Below are 19,660 nucleotides of genomic sequence, written 5' to 3'. Positions count from 1 at the left end.
TCCGTGAAATCCATAAGCTCTTGTTCTGAGAGGCTGGAGTACGTACGGAAAATCCCAGCAAGTTTAATACCTGTTTAGTCCCAGCTGAGGGTGCTTTAAAACGTTCTCTGGGCCCCCCCCCGGGCGCTCCGGCCCCAGGAGCTTGGCAGGCACAGGCAGCCCTCTCAGCTGCAGGTGATTTCCAGTTTCCCTCTTCCAGGAGCCGTCTGAAGGACGCGAGGAAGGAACTGCACTGGAAGGTGGTTCTGGGAGGACGTGGGTGTTTCAGGGATGCTGGTTTTGTTGTCGGTGTGAGGTTCTTCCTCTCCAATTAGGAGGAAATAACAAGCAATAATTTGATCCTGGAGAAGGCTGGGTGACTATTGCTGTAACTAATGAGGGAGGAACAAACAGATTACGAGCCCGACTACAGATTAAAGAGCCAAAATGTTGTGCAACTGTTGTCGTCTACCTGTGAAAACTTAGAAAAACAAGCAGTAAATATAAGAAGGTGTTAATTCAACCTATGTCAAAACCAAGCTTAGGTAAGCACCGTCGTGTAACAGCAAAACCTCCAAGAGATGCTATTGCTGGCCAGTGCCTTGTTGCTGAGTTCAAATAAAGGAGAAAACAAGCAGGAGCAGTCTTATCCCATCATTATCCTGTCAGCATTTGCAGGTGACAAGTTCCAGAGCCTGCATTGCCCTGGTAGCTCAGACTTTTCTTTGTCTGATAACTTATTAGTGAGCCTGGTTTTTAACCCCTAAATAAAGGGGTGGTGCAGCCTTTTCACACTGTTTTTACTGTGAATAAGAGAAGATCTGTGAAGGTTGAATGTGGTTAAAGGAATTAAAAATGTAAATACTATTGACTATTAGAATTTTAATTCAGGTTTAAGAAAACCAAACTGAAACAACCCCCCGAGTTTTGGTATATTCTTAGAGGGATGAAGTTCCCAACAGTGCAAAAAGGTGTTACAGAAGTGCTCTGGTCCATAGGCTGTAGGACACATAAGCAGCCACTTGCCAGTTTGAAAACATTTTATAGTAAATATACCTACATGAATGTGAATATAAAAGTGCGGAAAACACAGTGCCAAAAGTAATCCTTTTTTTGTTTTGTTTTTTTTTGTTTTGTTTGTAAGTATTGCTATAGGTATCCTCATTGTCTTCTAGTTATAAAAAAAAAAATCTAATTTTTTATAAAAAGATTGAAAGAGTTTGTGGTGGGAAGAGAAGGAAGGTGTGAAGACAGGAGGGAGCAGGACATCTGAGGGCTCTTATTTATGCAGTAATGAGGCGTTCATGGACTTGAGCATCTGCATTGTTTGAATGACAAGTAGTAGGCTGGCCCTAAACCATCTGCAAAATGTTTCTTGCTTAAGGTTTCTTAGGATATCTCTTTCCCCATCCTCCAAATAAAATGGTCTGTGTAAGATTTTAATTCTGCTTCAGTCCCATCTCTCCTGTGCTCCAGAAGGTAGCATGGTCCAAGGGATTGAACAACACAGGAGTGCTTGTGACCCTAGGTGGGGAACACAGCAAGCATGAGCCCAGCCAGGAATTCACCTCTGAGTAGCTGCCAGTGAAAAGCTTGGAAAATGCTGCAGCAGCATTACTACTCTTGGGAGACTACCCTGAAATGGGAATGTTTTCCTTGCGGTGATGACAGATAGGAGTTAAACTGCTGCTGTAACCATATGTCAAGACAATGTGATTAGAAGGCTGCATAAGAGTGTAATGTGGAGTAATTTGTGTGTAGCTGTACTGATGAAGGTAATAACAGGGTTAATGCTGGCAAGCTGTGTGAAGTCGTCTCACCTTTCATCTGTGAAGGTTTGTGGGAGTGTGACTGGTACTGTTAAGTAGTGAAAAGGAGCTGGAAACACTTTCTAAAATAGCATGTTTTTCTGCAGCATAATTGGTCTCTCTCCCTTATTTTACATTACCCTAAAGATGAGCATGTATCAGGAAATAATTTGCGTCATTATACATACTGGATAGATGTTTTTTTCGCCGATAGTAGGAGGTAACACAGATTGAGCTACCCTTTAACGCCCGGAGAAGTTTTTGGATCAAAACCCCTTGGATCTAGATAAGGGTCAATTTTGCAATTTGTCTTAAGTGCATTGGTTATTGGGAGCCTCCTTGAAATCAGGATGGATCCAGACGGATGGGGATATTGTTAGGGACTAGGTTGGGCAAACCAGAGAGTGCTTAAATTCTGAAGTCCATTGTGCCTTCTGTCATCAGAAATTACTTAAATTTCTGAAACTGAAATTTCCTGATAACCATGTGTTCCTTTCTACTCAAATTAAACTACACTTCTAGTGTAACGCCGCAGCTTTGATACCATGAGGAGTTGGGCTTTTCTTCTAAAGCCTGTTGAGTGCCTTGCTCTCAAAGCTGTGATGTCCAGTGAGCGCTGGACTTGGAGTACGTGTTTTCATTGTAGAATGCTTGCTACTTTGTGGATGTATTAATGTATTTTTAACCTTTGAAAGCCCCTACAATTAAAGTTGTTTTGCTTTTTCCATTAGAGAGATAATTGGAATTGCCATATGGATTCTAAGTTGCTGAAAGAGCATAGTAGTAGCCCACCTTGGACAATTTTCTTCTTGCAGCTTAACTGAAGAAATTTTTAACAGAAATTAATCTCTTGCGCTTTGTAAGATGAGCAGCTATAAGTTTATAAACAAACCAACCCCCAGTAGAGTTTAACAATTCATTACGATACCAATAAATGATCTGTAGGACCTCAGCCCCATTTCCTGTAGTCTCTTAATTATTTAAGCTCCCATCAGGTTTATCAGTCATTAACACTGTTTTTCTTGTCTGCCTGCGTGGGTTTCAGTGCATGAATGGGACTTTAGACTGTGAGCTCATCAGAGCACATGCCTCAGATCTTCACCTGACCAAAGTATTTATATCTATTGTGTGGGTTTTTAAAAATTTCCATTTAATGTTAATCATTTGAAAGTTTTAATATTGTGATTGTATTGACATTTTAATGTAGTATTCAGTGTTTAAAGTATGTTGTCTAGAATTCTGAATCAAGCTTAGGTTATTGTTTTGCTGAGCTTTCTTACCTCTAAACTTCTCCAGCCTCTTATACTTCTCTTATAGGCTGTGACCTGTCCCTGTGCACAACTGGAAATATTGCCTTGAGGTTCCCAGAATACTCCTTTTTTTTTTCTTTTTCTCTTTCATGTTCTTACAAGATCTCTTTTTTTTTTTTTCTTCCCCTGTCCTGTGAAAAATGAATTGTTCCAGAAATAGTTTTAAATGCATTTAATTTCTCAGATTACTTTTTTAATACCTTAAACCCTACATCTGCAATCGGTGTTATATTACGCTGCAGTATGTTAAATACATTTGTATCTTTGTGTGCCTTTTATCAGACATGGGGGGAAGGGCAATATTGCAAATTCATACCAGATCAAGCTGCAGAGGCCCTGGTAATAGCTAATTATGCTGCTTCTGATCTATTCAACAGTTCAGGGTGTGAGTGCCTCGTGGGGCTCTTGGGTTTACTGTTTCAAGAGCTAGTGTGCAGTGATGAAGTTTGGGAGGGGTGGATAAGTCACAGGATTTTTTTTTTCTTTCTTTCTTTCTTTTTTTTTTTTTTTCTTCTTCCTACTGTTGCCAGATGGGATTTCCACTTTGTTAGTGAGCAGGTCTGCTTTGTGGGATTCATTTACATGCAAGTCAGTTGGACTTTTAAAAGAGGAAGGTATAAAGGTTATTTCAGCGGAATAAACTAGCAGAACAGCAATGTGCCTAGTATTCCTTTCAAATTATTGATTAAGAAACCGTCTTGAAAGCGCTCCATTTGTCTAGCCTCTGTCCTTGTTAGCAGTCTGCCTCGGGGACTCTCCTTTCTCTCCCACTGTGCGTGTTATTGAGCTTGTTTAATTACGGGCAGAGTTGTGCCTGGCTGCTGTACAGCCCCTCTGAAGGAGGAGCTGGATAACCCCGAGGAGGCCGACTGAAGCCACCTCCCATGGCTTGGTGGCACAGCGGGAGGAGGACTTGTGCTTCCCTTTGCGTGTGCCCACCGATAACAAAGGAATCCTCAGATCCTTTCATTCTGTGGGCTTTCGACTTCCTGTGAAGTGTAAAAACTTACTTAATGCTCTGGAAACTGGAAGGTGCTCCTATTCCCGAGGTAATGAGCAGATAAAAACTCTTCCCTGTGCTTTTAGTTTTATTATCTTCAGGCCTGGTTTTTCTCAGCTTAGTCACTTGTGAGTCAGGCAAAGTCTTTTTGATCTTCAGTACTCAAACAGTTGGATGATACTGTGTATAAAGGTCACTAGAAATCCTGGACATCATGTGAAGTATACTTAATTATCTTAGTCACTGTTGCTTAACTCTTTTAGAGGTTTCAGGCCTTTCTGCGGAACGTGAAAGACCTGAAGCCTTGTTTAAAACAGTGTTGGGTAACTATTGCTGTCGTTTGGGATAAAAGTTCATCGAGAGTGAATGGTGAGCGAATCAGGGCCAGGACAGCATTCTTGGTTCTGTCATGATGCTGCACATGTTAGAAGGCAGAAACCAGCCTGCCACTTGCTTTTGCTATTTGCTTTCTGTTAATCATTAATGTTCTGAATTGGTGTTTAGAGTTAGTCATGCATGTGTTGTTTTACCAGAGCAATGGCATTACGTGGGTGTTGAACCCGGTTGTGTCTAAAGGATGAGCCCTTTGATACTCAGCTGTGGCACAAATACCAGTAATTTTATTACTGACATAGTAACGTTGTTTCTGTACCAGATTCTTCTATGCTACAGTGACGCTTCCAGGTCTTAATGTGCTGGGCTCCGGCGATAGATGGTTGTGTGCAGTGCCCTAGCTTTTATTGGCATCTGTTTTAAAAAGGAGGATTAAGAGAACACTTCTTGCCTTTTTCCTGTTTTTTTTTTTTTTTGTTTTTTTTTTACATCCTACTCTTGCATCTTTATATCATCCTTTTGCAAAGTAATGCATATACATTTTAAAAATCAAATATGTGCTGCATCTATCCCTTACTCTCCATGGCTCTCTTTGATTATGGAATTGATTTGGGAAAACTTATCTGCAGTGTATCTGGGTTATTGTTGTAGTACCCAAACTCAAGTAAACACATGGACACATCCACGTAGCCAACTTGTAAGCTTCTGATGATGTTGAGTTATTCAATATGAAACATCTGATCGATAAAATACTACCAGCTATGGATCAGAGCATTTAATAAAGTGAGCAGAAGGAAGCTGCAGGGAGGTTAAGCCACTTGGTAAAGGTCATGCAGTGAGTTCAGCCTGGGATTTAGGAGACCTGTAGAGTCAAACCAACTGGTACATTGTGGTGCAACTGGAATACAAGTCTGTTGTATCCAATGTAAGTATTAAATGATCTTGCTTGAAGTAATTACATCGCCTGCACCTCTGCTTCTGTAGGGTTAATGGTGAATGGGGAGAGACCCTTGATGGTAGCTCAGTCTGTTCCTGGCTTGGGAACAGTTCCCTCAAGCCAGAAGGAGGCTCAGCAGAAAGAGGTGCTGGTTCATAAATGCTTTACATGTGTGTAAAGTCAGTGCTCCCATTTCACTGTTTAAGGCATATCTTGGATATAAGAAGCAGCATGTGGGGTTTGGGTTTTGTTGAATAAATTGGGAAATTTTCCTTGTCTTTTGATGCTTTTATTTTGGGAGGCTTAACTGCTTAAGGAGCAATTTAGTTCTAAGCCTAGATTACTGGTTTTCCTGTGTTGCAATAGAATGTTAAATCCCATTGTTTCTTTATATTGAAAACTAAGGAAGAGTCTCTGGAATCATGTATTTTGGTTGCCTTCAGTTGCCTTTGGTCACTTAAAAGAGAGAAATCCATATCTTCTTAATCTTCTTCAGCGGGTTCTTTTTTAATGCTGTCATTGTTATCCCATTTGAGCTCTATGCTGCTGCACCAAACTGTCCATGTGCTCTGGTACTCCAGTGGAGCAGCAGCCCTGGGTCCGTGTACATGTCATAACCTTGCAGTGTGGGAATAAGGAGCTGGAAGACTTCACGTAAGCACTGGTATAGAGTATCCCTTTTGCATTCTTAAGGTGTGGAGGCTTGGCCTTCTGCAAGGTGACTGTCCCCTTCTTGGGTTTCAGTAGCCACAAGACTTACAGGGTTTTCGCTCCCCTGTTCCTTAGTTTTGCTGGACAGTGCTGAAGTTGTGCAAATTGGCTGGACTAGCAAATTACACAGAAATGTGCTGTAAGGCCCTTACTCCTTGTAGTCAGGGCTCTTATTCAGCTGTTTCTGTCATACCTGTGCACAGTTATAACTTGGTGGCAATTTCCTTGCTGCCTGAGAGTGGTGGCTTGTCTGTTGCACTTTTTTCTTCTTTTAAAGTGTACGCGAACATTTTTTTTTCCACCCAGCTCTCGATCCTATGGAAGCATATGCTGCCCTGAATGCAGAATCTCACTCAGATCAGTATCTGGGCCATGCAGAGCAGTGATTGATGGCTTCTGCCTTGACTTCTCCAGGAAAGCGAAACCCATTCTTGCCATCATTGGGCATCCCGGGGCGGGGAAGGCCCTCTAGAGGATGGGATTCCCAGTATTTGTTAGAGGTTCTCTGATCTCAGCTGCAATAAGAAGATGCGTGTGTCTCAGCATAATGAAGTGTTCAGGAAAAGCTGACATCGCAGGGAATGTGACTGATTTCTGGCTGCAAAAAAGGGAGAGAAGGAGGGAGGGTATCGCTGAGGCGTGAAAGGCAGGGTGTGTAGGGACCAGGTGAAATACTCCAGACTTCCTTGGAGAATGCCACAAAGCTATCTTGTGAAGTACCACAGACGATGAAGTGACTCTGCCATGAGTCATGTACGAGCTGTGTTTCTGAAGAGCATTGCCTGCTTGTCATGCAGCCCTGTAGCCACTTTATCAGTGATAGCCATGCTGTGTCTTCCAGCCTTTTGAGAACACATGACTGCAAGTAAAGGTTTGTGTGGGGAAGCTGTGGAAAGGGCACTGCGTGCTTCTTGCCTCTGCATCGTTATTCCCGTGCTGTTGTACATAGAGGTCTGGCCCATGAGGCCTTTCTGCAGTGTGGTTTCCCAGTGTTGCACAAAAACATTGTTTAGATTGCTTTTCTTGCAAATAGCATTTAGTGAGGTTGGGTTAGAGAAAAGGTTTTCTGCTGCCTCCAGGGAAGTGGAATGAGTGGCCAAATAGTAATAGGCTGAGAGGGACAGTTTCTGGAGTTCTTGGGGCAAAAGAAGCCTGTTGAGGAGCCTGGCGTAATATAAACGTTGATTTGATTAAACTCTACGCCATTTAATTCATTTAAAATAGCCGTGACATCCCCTCAGTGACCACCATTTCATACAAGGTCGTCTGTGAAGATTACTGTCATGCCTTTGCTGGTGACAACACGCAGAGCCGCCCAGCACGCCTGCTGCCTCGCTTTGATGAACTGCTTTCCCTTCTTTTGCTTCTCAGCCGGCGTGTCTGCGTAGAGCCTGGTATTGCCTAGAAAGAGCTCTGGGGAGTGAGCGGCACTTAAATAAAACCTGTCAGACAGTGATCAACTGTACAATCTGTCACTCTTCTGCAGCTTCTGTTATAGTAGCTGAATGTTTCCTGATGAAAGCTAAAGCATGTAGAACTCCACATTACAAGAGCAAAGACTGGATCAAGCAGGGTGCTTGGTGGGCTAACGGGCTGACTGATGGAACAAGATTGCTCTTTCCCAGTTCTGCTGTAGTTGCTGTACATATCCTGTTATAATGTGGTTGGCTAAGACCATCTGACCATCCATAGTTCCCAGTGTTGGAATAGCCCCACTGGTCCCTTTTAACTTGCAAAATAACAAAAAAGAACCATCTGTTTTGGTGCTAAAAGCTCAATGTGTCTTCTGTGCCAGTTGAACGCGTGCCGCTATAGCATAATATTCTTCAGTATCTGCACAGTTACTAATGACTTCCTCTGTGTTTGCAGCCCAGAAGTGGTAGGACAAAACCCCTTCTTTATGGCCTGAATAATAACTTCAGCTGTTGTCAAACATGATCACCAAGCATAGGCATTTCGTGCTGGTTGTCTTCAGCATTGCTGGTGGGTATGTTGGTTGGCTGCTTGCACTCAGTGTAGTGGGTCTGGGTCTGACGAGCGCAGGTTGTTCTTCAAGGTACGCTTCCATTGCAGCCAGAGTGTGTTCCCACCCAGAACTGGCGGTGAATTGGGAAGACCTACCCTTCTGCAAAGGTACAGTGTGACATTACACTTAATTAATTTAATAGTAGGCTGCTACACAAATAGATGGTTTCGTTCCTTTGGTTTCCATCCCCACCCGAAGCCACGTGTAGCTTCCCCTCGAATTTAGTAAGGAGTTGGGTGACGTGAGGAAATACTCCCTACACTAAAGGCAAAAAGCAACAAAAAGGCTTATATGGTGGAATTGAGTTGCCACGTGGCTGCATAATCGGGTGTAGTGGGGCGAGTGTGTGCGAAGAGCATGGCTTGCCTTCGTCAGCTCACCGTTCAGCTCAGCTAAGCTGTAGCAGTGAGATGATCCCTTATGCTTTCCTTAACCTCCGTGTTGTCTTGAGAGATGGTAATAGAGGGGAATTTCTCCACCACCTTTTGAGTATTCTCACTCACTGTGAGGATTAAGTTGGACTAACACAAACATATTTATCCTGGTGAGACTGAGAAGCTCATATAGCAGGAAGCCTGTGCTTCCTGAAGGCAACTATATGGGAAGCCAGGGCTGACCTTGAAAGCAGTAAAGTACACAGCCTGTTGTGATGTGGTCTGAAATTCCTGTTTGGGGTCTGTTTTTTTCATTTGTCCTGAATGTAGATGGCTCAACAGCATGTTCCGGGGCTGCAGCATAAAGGAGGTACCAGCCTGCGCTGTGCTACAGTGCTCCTGAATGTCACGTTGTGGTAACGTCCTTCAGGGTACCCAGCTGGTCAGCTTGTGTCACCAAACAGCTCAGGCAGTGTGTGCTGTGACTGTCCCCACGCTGGAATTACCTGCGTGGTTAGACACATGTCATTGTTTTGGGTGCCAGAAATGGTGTGTCCTCTGACCTAGCTGTGCGTGTCATGAGTGTTTTGGTTTGTCGTAGATCTGTGTCATGGAGGTAGGACACGGACTTTGGCAGCTATTTTCCTGGAGGAGTGACTGAGTGACTAACACGATGTAAGGAGTAGTACTTTAAAAAACATTTGGCACTGAGCTCTAGGATGTTGCTGGGACTGGAGTAAATCAGTGTTATACACGTCTTTTTTTTTTTTTTTTTTCTAACTTGCTACATGATTTGTGTTGCTACTAAATCACAAAGCTTTGGTTCTCTTGTTGGGTGTTTGGCTTTGGATTTTTGTTGGGTTTTTTGAATAGTTTGAGGTAGATATTGACTTGCCTCCTCCCCCCAATAAAATCCTTCTTTTGTACTCCAGTACTCTGCCTCCCTCATGGGTGCTGTCAGGAGCACAGCCCCCTGTTGCCAGTAACTAGAAAGTAATAAATTCGCTTGATGTGTGGGTCAGGCACTTTTTGCGCAATAAATGTGGATTTGATTTGCATGTTCTGGTGGGCTGAGGCAGGGAGTGCTTCCTGGTGTGAATGTTGATCGTCTTTTTATTGGAGAGATTATTATATCTTGGCTGGAAAAGTGGAAAATTAGTATTTTTAAACCCAGTATAAAGTTGGTGTCTTAGGCAGTGGGCGGTGCGGTGGGGGTGGTAGAGGTGCCAGTTTACGGTGATAGCCTGTCTTGCTTAGGTGTAGGTTGTGCTAAATGCGCTTTCATCCCTGGCGTGGGTGTAACTTCGGTTTTCTCCGTGAAGGGTCCTGGCTTGTATGAAATCTTTTTTTTTTTATTATTATCAGGAAAAACACTAGACGCTTTTTTTCATTTTAAGAATATACATGCATCATAAGGGACTATTTTGAGAGGTGTAATTCTCAAGTGTCCTGACAGGGAGCACTTGATATGGCTTTTTATTGGCCTCTAGCTGTCTAGGAGGCTAAGAGAACAGTAACGCTTATCCCCAGTGAGGGGGATGCAGAGCTCTAAAGCAGCAAGGGCAGCTTAGTGTTTTTTGGGTTTTTTTTGTAATTTTCCTTTATTATTATTATTTTTCTTAGTACAAAGGCTGCCTCTGGGTCTGACGCAAGTAGAGAAAATTGAGATGATTCAAGCTTAAGCTTGAGTTCATAACCCCGCTCATTATGCTTGGATGTTGCCTTGACTTCAGGCTCCTTTTAGGTGCCACGTGTGTTATGATAGTGAAGAACGGGAGGAGGAACAACTGTAAACCCCTTTGGTTATGTGTGAGAGTCAGACTGTTATCCTTTTCCAGAGCGTAGTACCAATTGTAACCAATTATGTGGTATCATTTTTTTTATCTGCCTGAAAATAATTGCTTTGTCCTTGTGTAACCAAGTGTTTATAACTCCGTGCTGAACGCAGAAGATGAGGCAGAGTCTGCCTGAAGGGGCAAGCTTCCAAAGCCCCAGTTCTTATTTGCTGACTCCAGGAGGAGGAGCAAGCTTCAAGTAGGACGCCAACAGTACAAGTCCAAGCACCGTGTGTAGGCTTGCTTTTCTGCTAGTCAACTTGCAGCGGGTTTTGTGAAGTGTCCAACAGTGCAAAAGTAGTGGCTCTAAGGAGCCACGAGGAAGGATTTGGGGAGAAAGGGGGAAGAGTACTTGGGGTGGAAGGGATCGTGTGGAGGAGAGGAACTTCACAGATGGTGGTGGGAAAATATCTGTGAACATGTTGCTGTGTGGTACAATATGAAGAATGTATTGAGGGTTTGTTTACCCTGAATTCCTGCAGTTGTTTAACTAAATTGGTACAAATCCAAGTGTGGATTTGGGTCTGAGCAAAATGAGCTGTACATGATGTGTTGGCAAATGTGGGTGCTCAGCAAAAGGCTGTGGTTTCCTACATATGTTACTGAAACCAATTTAGTTTATGTATCTTAAAACACAAACAAACCGGCCTGTGTCTTTTAGAATATTTTCTTAATGCTAATGTTACAATAGATAACGCAGTGCCAAAGTATAAGTGGCTTTAAAATCCACTCTCGATTTGAGACATCCTTGCTTTCAGTGATGTGTGGCAGCTCAAGCAAAGAGCGTAGGGTGTGTTGCTCCTGTGCTTAGCGTTCATCCAAAATAATGAGCTTCATTTGCACAGACCTTTCTGGTGTCTGACTTATGGGAGGACTTTGGTCCTCGTCTTGTGTAATAGAATGACTGAAGGAAAACAAAGTCAGAAAACGTAACTTGGGTTCCCAGTAAAGGTCTTTTGTTTGGAAAGCTCTCTTCTCGATGACCTTGTGCATAATGGGCTGTTGAAGGAGGAGGAATGTAGGTTAGGAATCCCGTATTTGCCAGTCCTGAGTTACACCTGACAGATTTCACAAAATCAGAATGGCTAAACTAGGATAATGATGGTTTTCTGTAAGGTTTGGCAGGAAGGTTGTAATCTCATCTTCCTCATTTGTGAGTCTGAACTGAAGCACTGAGTTCTGTCTTTGAGGTTGCCGTCCATGAACTAGGAGGGCTGCAAACCTGCATCCATTAAATCCAGACGGTAACAACGCTTGGCCAGAACTCGGACTGGTTTTCTTGTAGCTTTTCAGATTCCCCTAATGATGATTCAGATACCTGCCTGGTAGAGAGCCATAATGTGGCGTTTGTGCTATAGCATTTGTCCAGTTTAACTAGTGTATATCAAAAGCAGATGGTTTTCATTCTGTTCTCTCTACTTTAAGGATAAGAGGGAGGGGGGGAAAAAAAGGAAGGGGAGGGGAAAGCTTCCTCCTTGCTATTTCCAGCTCTCTTCCCCCTTGGAGAGCATACGTACATGTTCATTGTATTTTAAGTCCTGGAACATGGCATTTTTACCAAAGATAAAATACAAATACATAATAATCTATACAAGCAGAAACTACCATGCCTTTGAGAATAAAGGCTCGGTCTTGTTTTCTCCTGTGATACAATTGAAGGAGAAAAGGGCTGTGCTTTCTATAGACCGGGAATAATCTGAACAATCCCATGGTGCTTCCTACTGCACTCCACCTACCTTGCATCATAACTTCCCTTCTCATATTTATGGCCAAAAGCCAGGACAATATAAACGGATTCGTGTGTGTGGTGGGTGAGATGGCCAGAACCTAACGCCGTGCACTTGGGTGTGGCCGCAGGCAGATATTAAACTTTACTCCGCATTTCTGTTGAACCTAGCTTTATTGAACAGCTGAATATGAAAAGGATTGCGGAGAGCAATCATCCCGTGTGCCTGTCTTCTAGTAAGTCTATTATAATCTTTGCTTACCTTAATCTTTTACTTACCTTAATCTTCAGGTACATTAAGTGAGGATGTTGCCTACTGAAGGACTGTTTTCAGGTGCTGAGGAACTTGACGTGAAAGAATCACGGAGTTACTTTACTGTTGTGGTATACTTGGTGTTAAATGGCAAGCCCTAACTATGCACCAGCTCAGAATTCTGTTTATCAGAACAGGAAAATGTGCTGTTGTGCAGGCTGTCTTCTGTTATTTAGAAAGTTGCATCGTCAGCAAAAATACCTATTTTAGCAGCTGATTTCTTTGTGGCCATCTGGGAAGGTGCAGCATCAGTGTTCCCACTGGGTAAGATGCAAGACTTCCATTTAAAACTCTTTGTTTGAAGGGGTTTGATATTTATCAGGGAAGACTCATTTGTGGTTAAAACTGTGGGTATCAGGTCTGTGGGTGGAAGCAGTTATTTCTCATTTCTGTCACCTGTACTTGCAATCTGAGTTAATCTGTTAATCTAAAAATTCTATGTCACCAGTTTTTCAGCTAAGTAAAATTAACTTCTAAAAATATATTTTAGTTCAGGGTGTAAATTCATAGAATCATGGAATTGTTTGGGTTGGAAAAGACCCAACAAGTGAATTCTAATGCCTCCTTAAAAATGAGAGCTAAGAAAATCTGTTACGCAAGCTAAGGCCATTACTTAGCTGTGTTATGGCAATACAAAAACCCTCAACACGAGTATTGTGTGGTTCACGGGTATTAGGTTTCAGTCTAAAATGCAGAGAATATGGGACGTGGTACAGAATTATATTATTAGCTCTAATGCACGGTAATGAGATGAATCACGATTTCCAGAGGCAGTATGCTTGTTTGGCTACCAAATAATGTTCTCATCTCTGTCATTGCCTTCTTGTATGCCTCAGTTTCCTTGCCTGTAAAGTAGGAAACTGCTTGCTTGTGTCACGACTTCCTGGTCATAAGATGCTTTGAAGATGAAAAATGCGATGTGAATAGATGCCACAGTTTATGCTGCATATTACATGCTGTGCAGGAAGACTGTATAAAGTTAGGAATTCAGCAAATAGTGAAAACCAAGGTTAAGTTAGGGGTTTTTTTCAGTTGTAATAAATTCTCTATTTGATTGTAATATTTTATAAAGGACTGAGTTTTGCCCTGACAGGTTGTTGAAATTTCATGATCTTTCCCTAGGAACTATTGGGGAAGAAAAATATGTTCATCCTTTAAACTCTGGTAGTTTCAGCAATTAGCGAAGACCTTGCATTTTAATTTGCATCATGCACAATAATAGCGTTTTCACTTGAATACTTGCATCCTGGATAATTGAATAATATTAGTATATTAGAAAATGTCCAATTTAACAGACTTTTCATACCTAAGATGTTTTATACCAACTTTATAGTAAGTAAGGAGTAAGATAAGTCTGATCCTTACAGAAACACCATCAAAGCTGAAAAGTAAAGTGCATTTCTATTCCCCCCATTTTTAATCAATAACTGAGATCTTTTGATCTAAGCAGAAGATTGATATGAAGTCTTTGATATGAAATGGTATGGTATGGTATATTGGATGGACGTGAATTTTAAGGCATGTGTTTGCTCAGGTTTGTATTCCAGACATGCTTGGAAGCTGTATAATGTTTTTTTTAATACAAGAAAGCAGGAGCCAAAATGGAGTGGGATCATAGCCTAGGACTTTTGTAGAGCTAGCTGTTCTTAAGTATTTCACTATGAGTTGAAAACTTATTTGTGGATGTTGAGACCTGTTATGTTGTGTTTAATACCACTGCAATTGTATGAAATGATCCTGTCGACGAGCTTAGCAACAAATGGGTCGGACTTGCAGGCAAATGTGAGGCTCTTTGGGACTGATGTGCAGAAGAGAGATGGAGGACAATAAAGTGGGGTGTGACTTGCTTTAATTGATGCCCTCTTCTGTCCTCCTGGTTCGATGCTGTTCTTGCTACTCTCTTTTCCTGTTCCTGGGTGTGTTACAGTCCAGACTCAGTGGCTGTAGTTGGAGGTGATGCATAAGTAATATGGGTTGGGACAAAATTATATATTTCAAACTGAGAGGACTCAAAGTTGCTCTTCATACCAATTTGGATTTTCTTAATTTGTGTCTTAAGTGGCAGGCTTTTTTGAGGCATGAAGTCCTTTATGTTTGGTACTCTCAGTTGTTTCTAAGGCATGCATTGCAGTCATTCCTTGCAAAAACTATCTCTTGCTTTAGCTTGTGTCCTTGGTCATCCCTTTGATGCCCTTGGTGCATCCGATCGAACGGTCTCATTTGGTGGCTCCATAACTGCAAACTTTTATTTTCTAAAGCTGTAGCAGAGTCAGCTGAAATCTGTGATGTGGTTTTTAAAAGGAACTGCTTCAGTAGGTGCACAGCACATTGCTGGTTTCTTGCAAGTATGCCACAGTACTGGAATACTTTTACATTTTAAAGCTTTTTGGTCCCTATAAACAGTGAGTACACCTTGGGGGTGGGGAACGAGGGGGAAATCTTTAGTTTAGAACTAAAGTTAGGGACCTGACTCCTGTTTAAAAGTGCTCAGCCTGTATACTGGGCTGAGTGTACCTGTATACTAAAACGCAACCTTTTGAAGTCGAGGAGGGGGGAAAAAACCCTGATCTAAGACTATATGGGAATGCCAGATATTTCGGTATTTGCCTGGATGCTGTCTTTAAAAGAAGCGCGTGGTCTGACTGAGATACCTCCTCCTTTACCAAGCTTTCATTTATGCCTGGCTAAACCTGAATTTTTTTTGCGTGTTCTTTTTCCTTTTTTCCTTCAATCTTAATTCCTGGATGCCTATATATAAACTGTCTTAACATCTTCGGTTTCAGGGAGGGGCAAAAGACCACTTTACGCTTTAGCTTGATACGATCTGCAGGATTCAAACTTCTGAACAAGGTGTCTTGAGAATATTCATGTTTCCTTTGTTTTTTCACAGCGATCAAACAGCTGGTAGGGTGGGTAAGAAGTGTTGCTTTTGAGCTGTTCCCAGGGGAAGGATGGTTTCTTGGGATCCCGGTGTGAGGTGGTGCAAGCCACAGTAGCCACCAAGGGTTATGAGCAGCACTAAGAAACCATAGCAGGCTTTTGGTTCGTGCCAGCTTCTTCACCTTTTCCAGCCTTCTCTGGGGAGAGAGGCTTCTCTCTGGTGGATGCTCTGGTCAGTGCTTGCCCTAGGCTCTGACGGGGCCAGGTGGGCAGCAGGCTTCCCCAGGAGACCTTGCAGACGTGCAGGCAGCGGATCAGGCAGGGCTAACTCCTTGCCTCTCCCCTGCAAGGTGATAAATGTGACCACCGTTTGGGTGGGAGAGGAGGGACACAACTACTTGGAGGACTTCTGAACCATCTCAGCATTGTCCCTGGAGCTAAGGGGAAGTGGGAGGTAGCTGTGAGGGTCGTGTCAGTTCTGTAGCCTTTTAGTTGCTTTAGACTCTTAAGACTTCGAGGTATGTTTTTAGGGAACTTGCAGAGTTTGGTTGCCTTTTTTTTCCCTTTTCTTTTTACCCCCCAGTTCCTAGAATATGTGAGATAGCAGTAATGCAGACATTACCAAGTCTCAGAAACAGCCCCCATGCACCAGGTTTGAGTGCTTTTGGCTTAATGTATTAGTAATTATCCTGAGCATTGTGGATAGAAATGGCAACTCGTGATCCTTCCTCTGTAGTTGTCTGTATTGGTAAATCCTAAGGATTAACAACTGGATATAAACAGGCACACTGAGGAGTGAACAGCCCTGCTAGGGTCAGATTAGGTCTGCTTTGTGTATAATGACATGTTTTTTATAATTTTCTCTTAATTCCCATCTGTGAGCTCATCTTTTAAAACTAACAAATATTACTGCAGATACATAGCCTGTGCGATTTAGTGCTTTTCCGGATATGAGGTTGTACAGCATGAAATGTGACACGTTGATGTGTTTTACATACCTATGTAACCCTGGTCTAAAGCTATTTGGGAGACTTTTCTTTTTTTTAAATTTTATTTTATACTCTTCTGCCCCAGTTTTTGTGATTAGGAGATATTCTAACCTGATTGCGCATCGCTGTTGACCTCCTCTAGAAACACAACATCTAAAAGATAGCGTGTTCAGTGACAAAAGATTAAAGCCAAGTATTGGAGCTCCTGCTTGGAAAGCTTTGTCTCTTAATTTAGGTCAGAACTTCAGCGTGTGGTGCTGTAAACAGCACAACAGTTGCACCTGTCTTCGCTATATGATAAATGTATGTGTTAAGCTGACCCTGCCTGCCTGCCACCCAGTTCTGGCCCACACAAAGCATGCCGGAGAGTTAAAACAAATTCCCTGCGGCCTGTGGGTGAACAGCTGTGACCCCGGCTGGGTGGGATGCTCCCCTCCAAGAGCCGGGGCTGCGGAGTGAGCAGCAGCCTTGATTCCAGATAAAATCCTCAAGTGCTGGGTGTCCTGCTCCATCTGCCTCCCTGCCCTCCGCGGGATTCACTGGCTTCCATCGGTCAGGAACTGGGCTTTTGTTGCTGCCTGTGTGTTTTCCACGTTCTGTCTCTTAATTCCTCTCCTTACAAGCTCTGCATGTGGGTTTTGGTTTTTTGGTTTGCTTGTCCCCGTCCCCCCCTTTATAACGTGACAAAGAGATGGTTGAGGGGGGTCTAAACATTTTCCTAAGGATTACAGGTAGTTTTGAGCTCTCTTTCAGCAGGCTTTTTCCACTCTCTGAATATTTGTAGAAGGTCTTTAGGAATTTATCAGAAACAGCTGTCCTGGGGAGCTAGGTAAAGCTAGAGATGAGGAACTGCGTGCTCCTGGTGCTAAATCTGGTGTGCTGCCACATCACTGCTACAGCAGAAAAGACCTTTGATGAAACAGAGTCACATGCACATTTCTGCATTTCCAAATCTGTGATCCCACCATCTACAGTGCAGAGCAATTCCCCTTCCACCTAGCGGATCACAGAGAATATTGGGATAAAACTGGTGCACGGTTAGACAGTCAACAGTGGATACATCTACAAACCAAACTGCCAGTGCAAGAAAGCAGAAGAGTCCAGAGCAGTGTTACAGTCCGGACATGGGGAGCACAGACATCTCTCTCCGTTGGAGGAGAAGCTGACGACAGATGCATTTAGGCTGAGGCGTAAAGATTAGTTATATAGTGGTGCCCGGGCCTGAAGTACTATTGGCAAGTGTTTATACTGCCACAAGTGGGACAAGAACTTACACTCTGTGTAACAAGACATGCTGTGTGTGGAGTCTTTGCATAGAAATTTTAAAAAGAAAAAGAGATAGCTTCTCTCAGAGTGGCGGAGGGGATCGCGGCACTCAAGTGAGCCCTGGGAAGGTTTTGGAGACATCAGAGGTGTGAGTGTGCAGGGTTGTGTTCCAGGAGAACACCCAAGAGGGGATTTCTAAAGCTGTGAGGAAGGTGGGACTCAATTTTGCTTTGCAGTGGCATCAAAAATATTCATTCCAGAGTATTCACACAGAATCACAGAAATAATGCTTGTGGTAATGTGGTTTGGTTTTGTTTTAATTTCTAAGGACATTTATATCTCTCTCTTGCCTTGTTTGATTCGGACTGTTTTTTGTTGGTATTTTTGTTGTTGTTGTGGGTGGCTTTTTTTACCGATGAACTGTTGTTTGTGAGGATGTATACCCCTTTTACCCTCAAAAAAGGAGGACAGGCAAGGATTTGTGTCTTTTCCTGCAAAAACAGCTTTTCCATCTGTATGAAAAATACTGAAAAAATTAGCCTGTTGATAAAGTTTCCATTCCTTGAAATGTTTAGTGGAGTAACTGCTTTCTGGAGATATTTGACTGGTTTGGGGTTTTTTTTGGTGTTGTTGGAAGTCCTGCACCTTAGCAGCCAGTTGATACTGAGGTCGAGAACAGGTCTCAGAAGAGAACCCACGTTAATTTATAGCTAGCAGCTTAATATTAGTAGCATACAGCAAGGTGGTGTTCAGAGGCAGTAATTATCAATATTTTCTATAAAATAAAGGCAACTGCTTTTTAAAATGCTTGTTTTCTAGTTCTGGCAGGAAAGACATGAGCAAGAATAACATCTAGCTGTGTAGTGTGTTTATAGAGAATAATGAGCACAGATGAAGGATCTTTGTACTGTGAAGAGGAAGCCAAGTAAAATATCCTTGCTTTCCTGTGAATGACACTTGGAGGTGACCTTGTATTCAGCCTGAGACGAAGGGCACAGCAAGTTGACTTGTGTGTCTAAGAAACCTTATGGTGAAAGTGTTACGGAAATGCCAATTATGTTTCCACCTCACTGCCTATGTAGTAAGCTTCAGTCTTCTTTTTTTTTTTTTTTAACAGATGTAATTGCCATTGCTTTTCATTATAAAAAATATTTCTGAACTCTAGATGACAGTTTCTTCTACAGTGTTAAATGGGTGCAGTATATACAAGGTGGGAGGGGTTCGTCGCCTTAAGAGAAGGAAGGAGCAGTAGGTCCAGATTTAAAACCAAACAATCCTCCACAGATGTGACTTATTTGAGCAGAGAATTACTTCTGTAGTCTTGCTTGCTTGTACCTTAAAAATAAATTTGATTTTGTTTTGGAATTCCACATGCACAGTAGTTGATAACAAATGATACGATGCCGTTGAAAATAAGTAAGTTTAATGTGTCTGATGTGCAGTCTGGCTTTGTGTTGGGAAGTAACCGTGTGCTGTTGCCTTTGTCTCTTCCAGATGTTTCTGACGGTGTACCTCAGTAACAATGAACAGCACTTCACTGAGGTGCCAGTCACCCCTGAAACCACCTGCAGAGACGTGGTGGAGCTGTGCAAGGAGCCTGGTGAGAGCGAGTGCCACCTGGCTGAGGTGTGGTGTGGCTCAGGTAGGTGAGGCTTCCACTTTGTGGGTTCCTGGCCATTCACTGCTTCTAGGAACGTAGCACACGGAGGCCTGACAGATGTGGTCTTGTCCCAGAGGATTTCTGCCTTACAGTTTTGTTAATCTCTTCATCAGACCTGCTGTACAGTAATGCGCCTATGGAAAGGCTCTCGCATGCAAAAAAGAGTTAAAAGCAAAAGAAGGGGTCTCAAGCACGCAGATGTTCTTGTGTCTGTGCAGCCCTTCTCTGACTCAAATGAATCTCTGAAGGATACGGGGGTGGGGTGTTTCTCTTCCTTCATCTCCCCACAGTGGGATCCCAGCGGCCTGTGCGTGGTTTTGAAGTAGTATCAGTAGTTCTGTGGCTCAAGTCAGAATCATTTCTTCAACCGTAGCCATTTTCACTTGCAGTGGCAAGGGAAAACTTCTTTTTTCTATGTCACCTTCATTGTTCTTGATTGTGTTAACTGAGTTTGGAAGGGAAGGAGTGTTACCAGAACTAGTAGGAGTTGCTTGATGTGAAGTGCCCTAAAGA

General features: G+C 42.8%; 1 protein-coding gene across 3 annotated transcripts in view; it reads left to right on the top strand.

Moving 5' to 3' along the window:
* TP53BP2 (tumor protein p53 binding protein 2) overlaps positions 1-19,660 on the top strand; it is a 55,169-nt gene that overhangs the window by 6,985 nt on the left and 28,524 nt on the right. For 2 of the 3 annotated variants that reach the window (XM_040611719.1, XM_040611718.1), the window contains exon 2: positions 18,982-19,129. In XM_040611719.1, coding sequence (XP_040467653.1) covers positions 18,982-19,129 — 148 coding nt within the window. Of the gene's footprint in view, positions 1-12,156; positions 12,276-18,981; positions 19,130-19,660 lie in introns of those variants that run through there. The other variant, XM_040611720.1, reaches the window with a different exon arrangement.

Source organism: Falco naumanni, chromosome 12, assembly GCF_017639655.2.
Source record: "Falco naumanni isolate bFalNau1 chromosome 12, bFalNau1.pat, whole genome shotgun sequence".
Classification (NCBI taxonomy): Eukaryota; Metazoa; Chordata; class Aves; order Falconiformes; family Falconidae; genus Falco; species Falco naumanni.
This window is presented reverse-complemented; position numbering and strand designations above follow the sequence as displayed.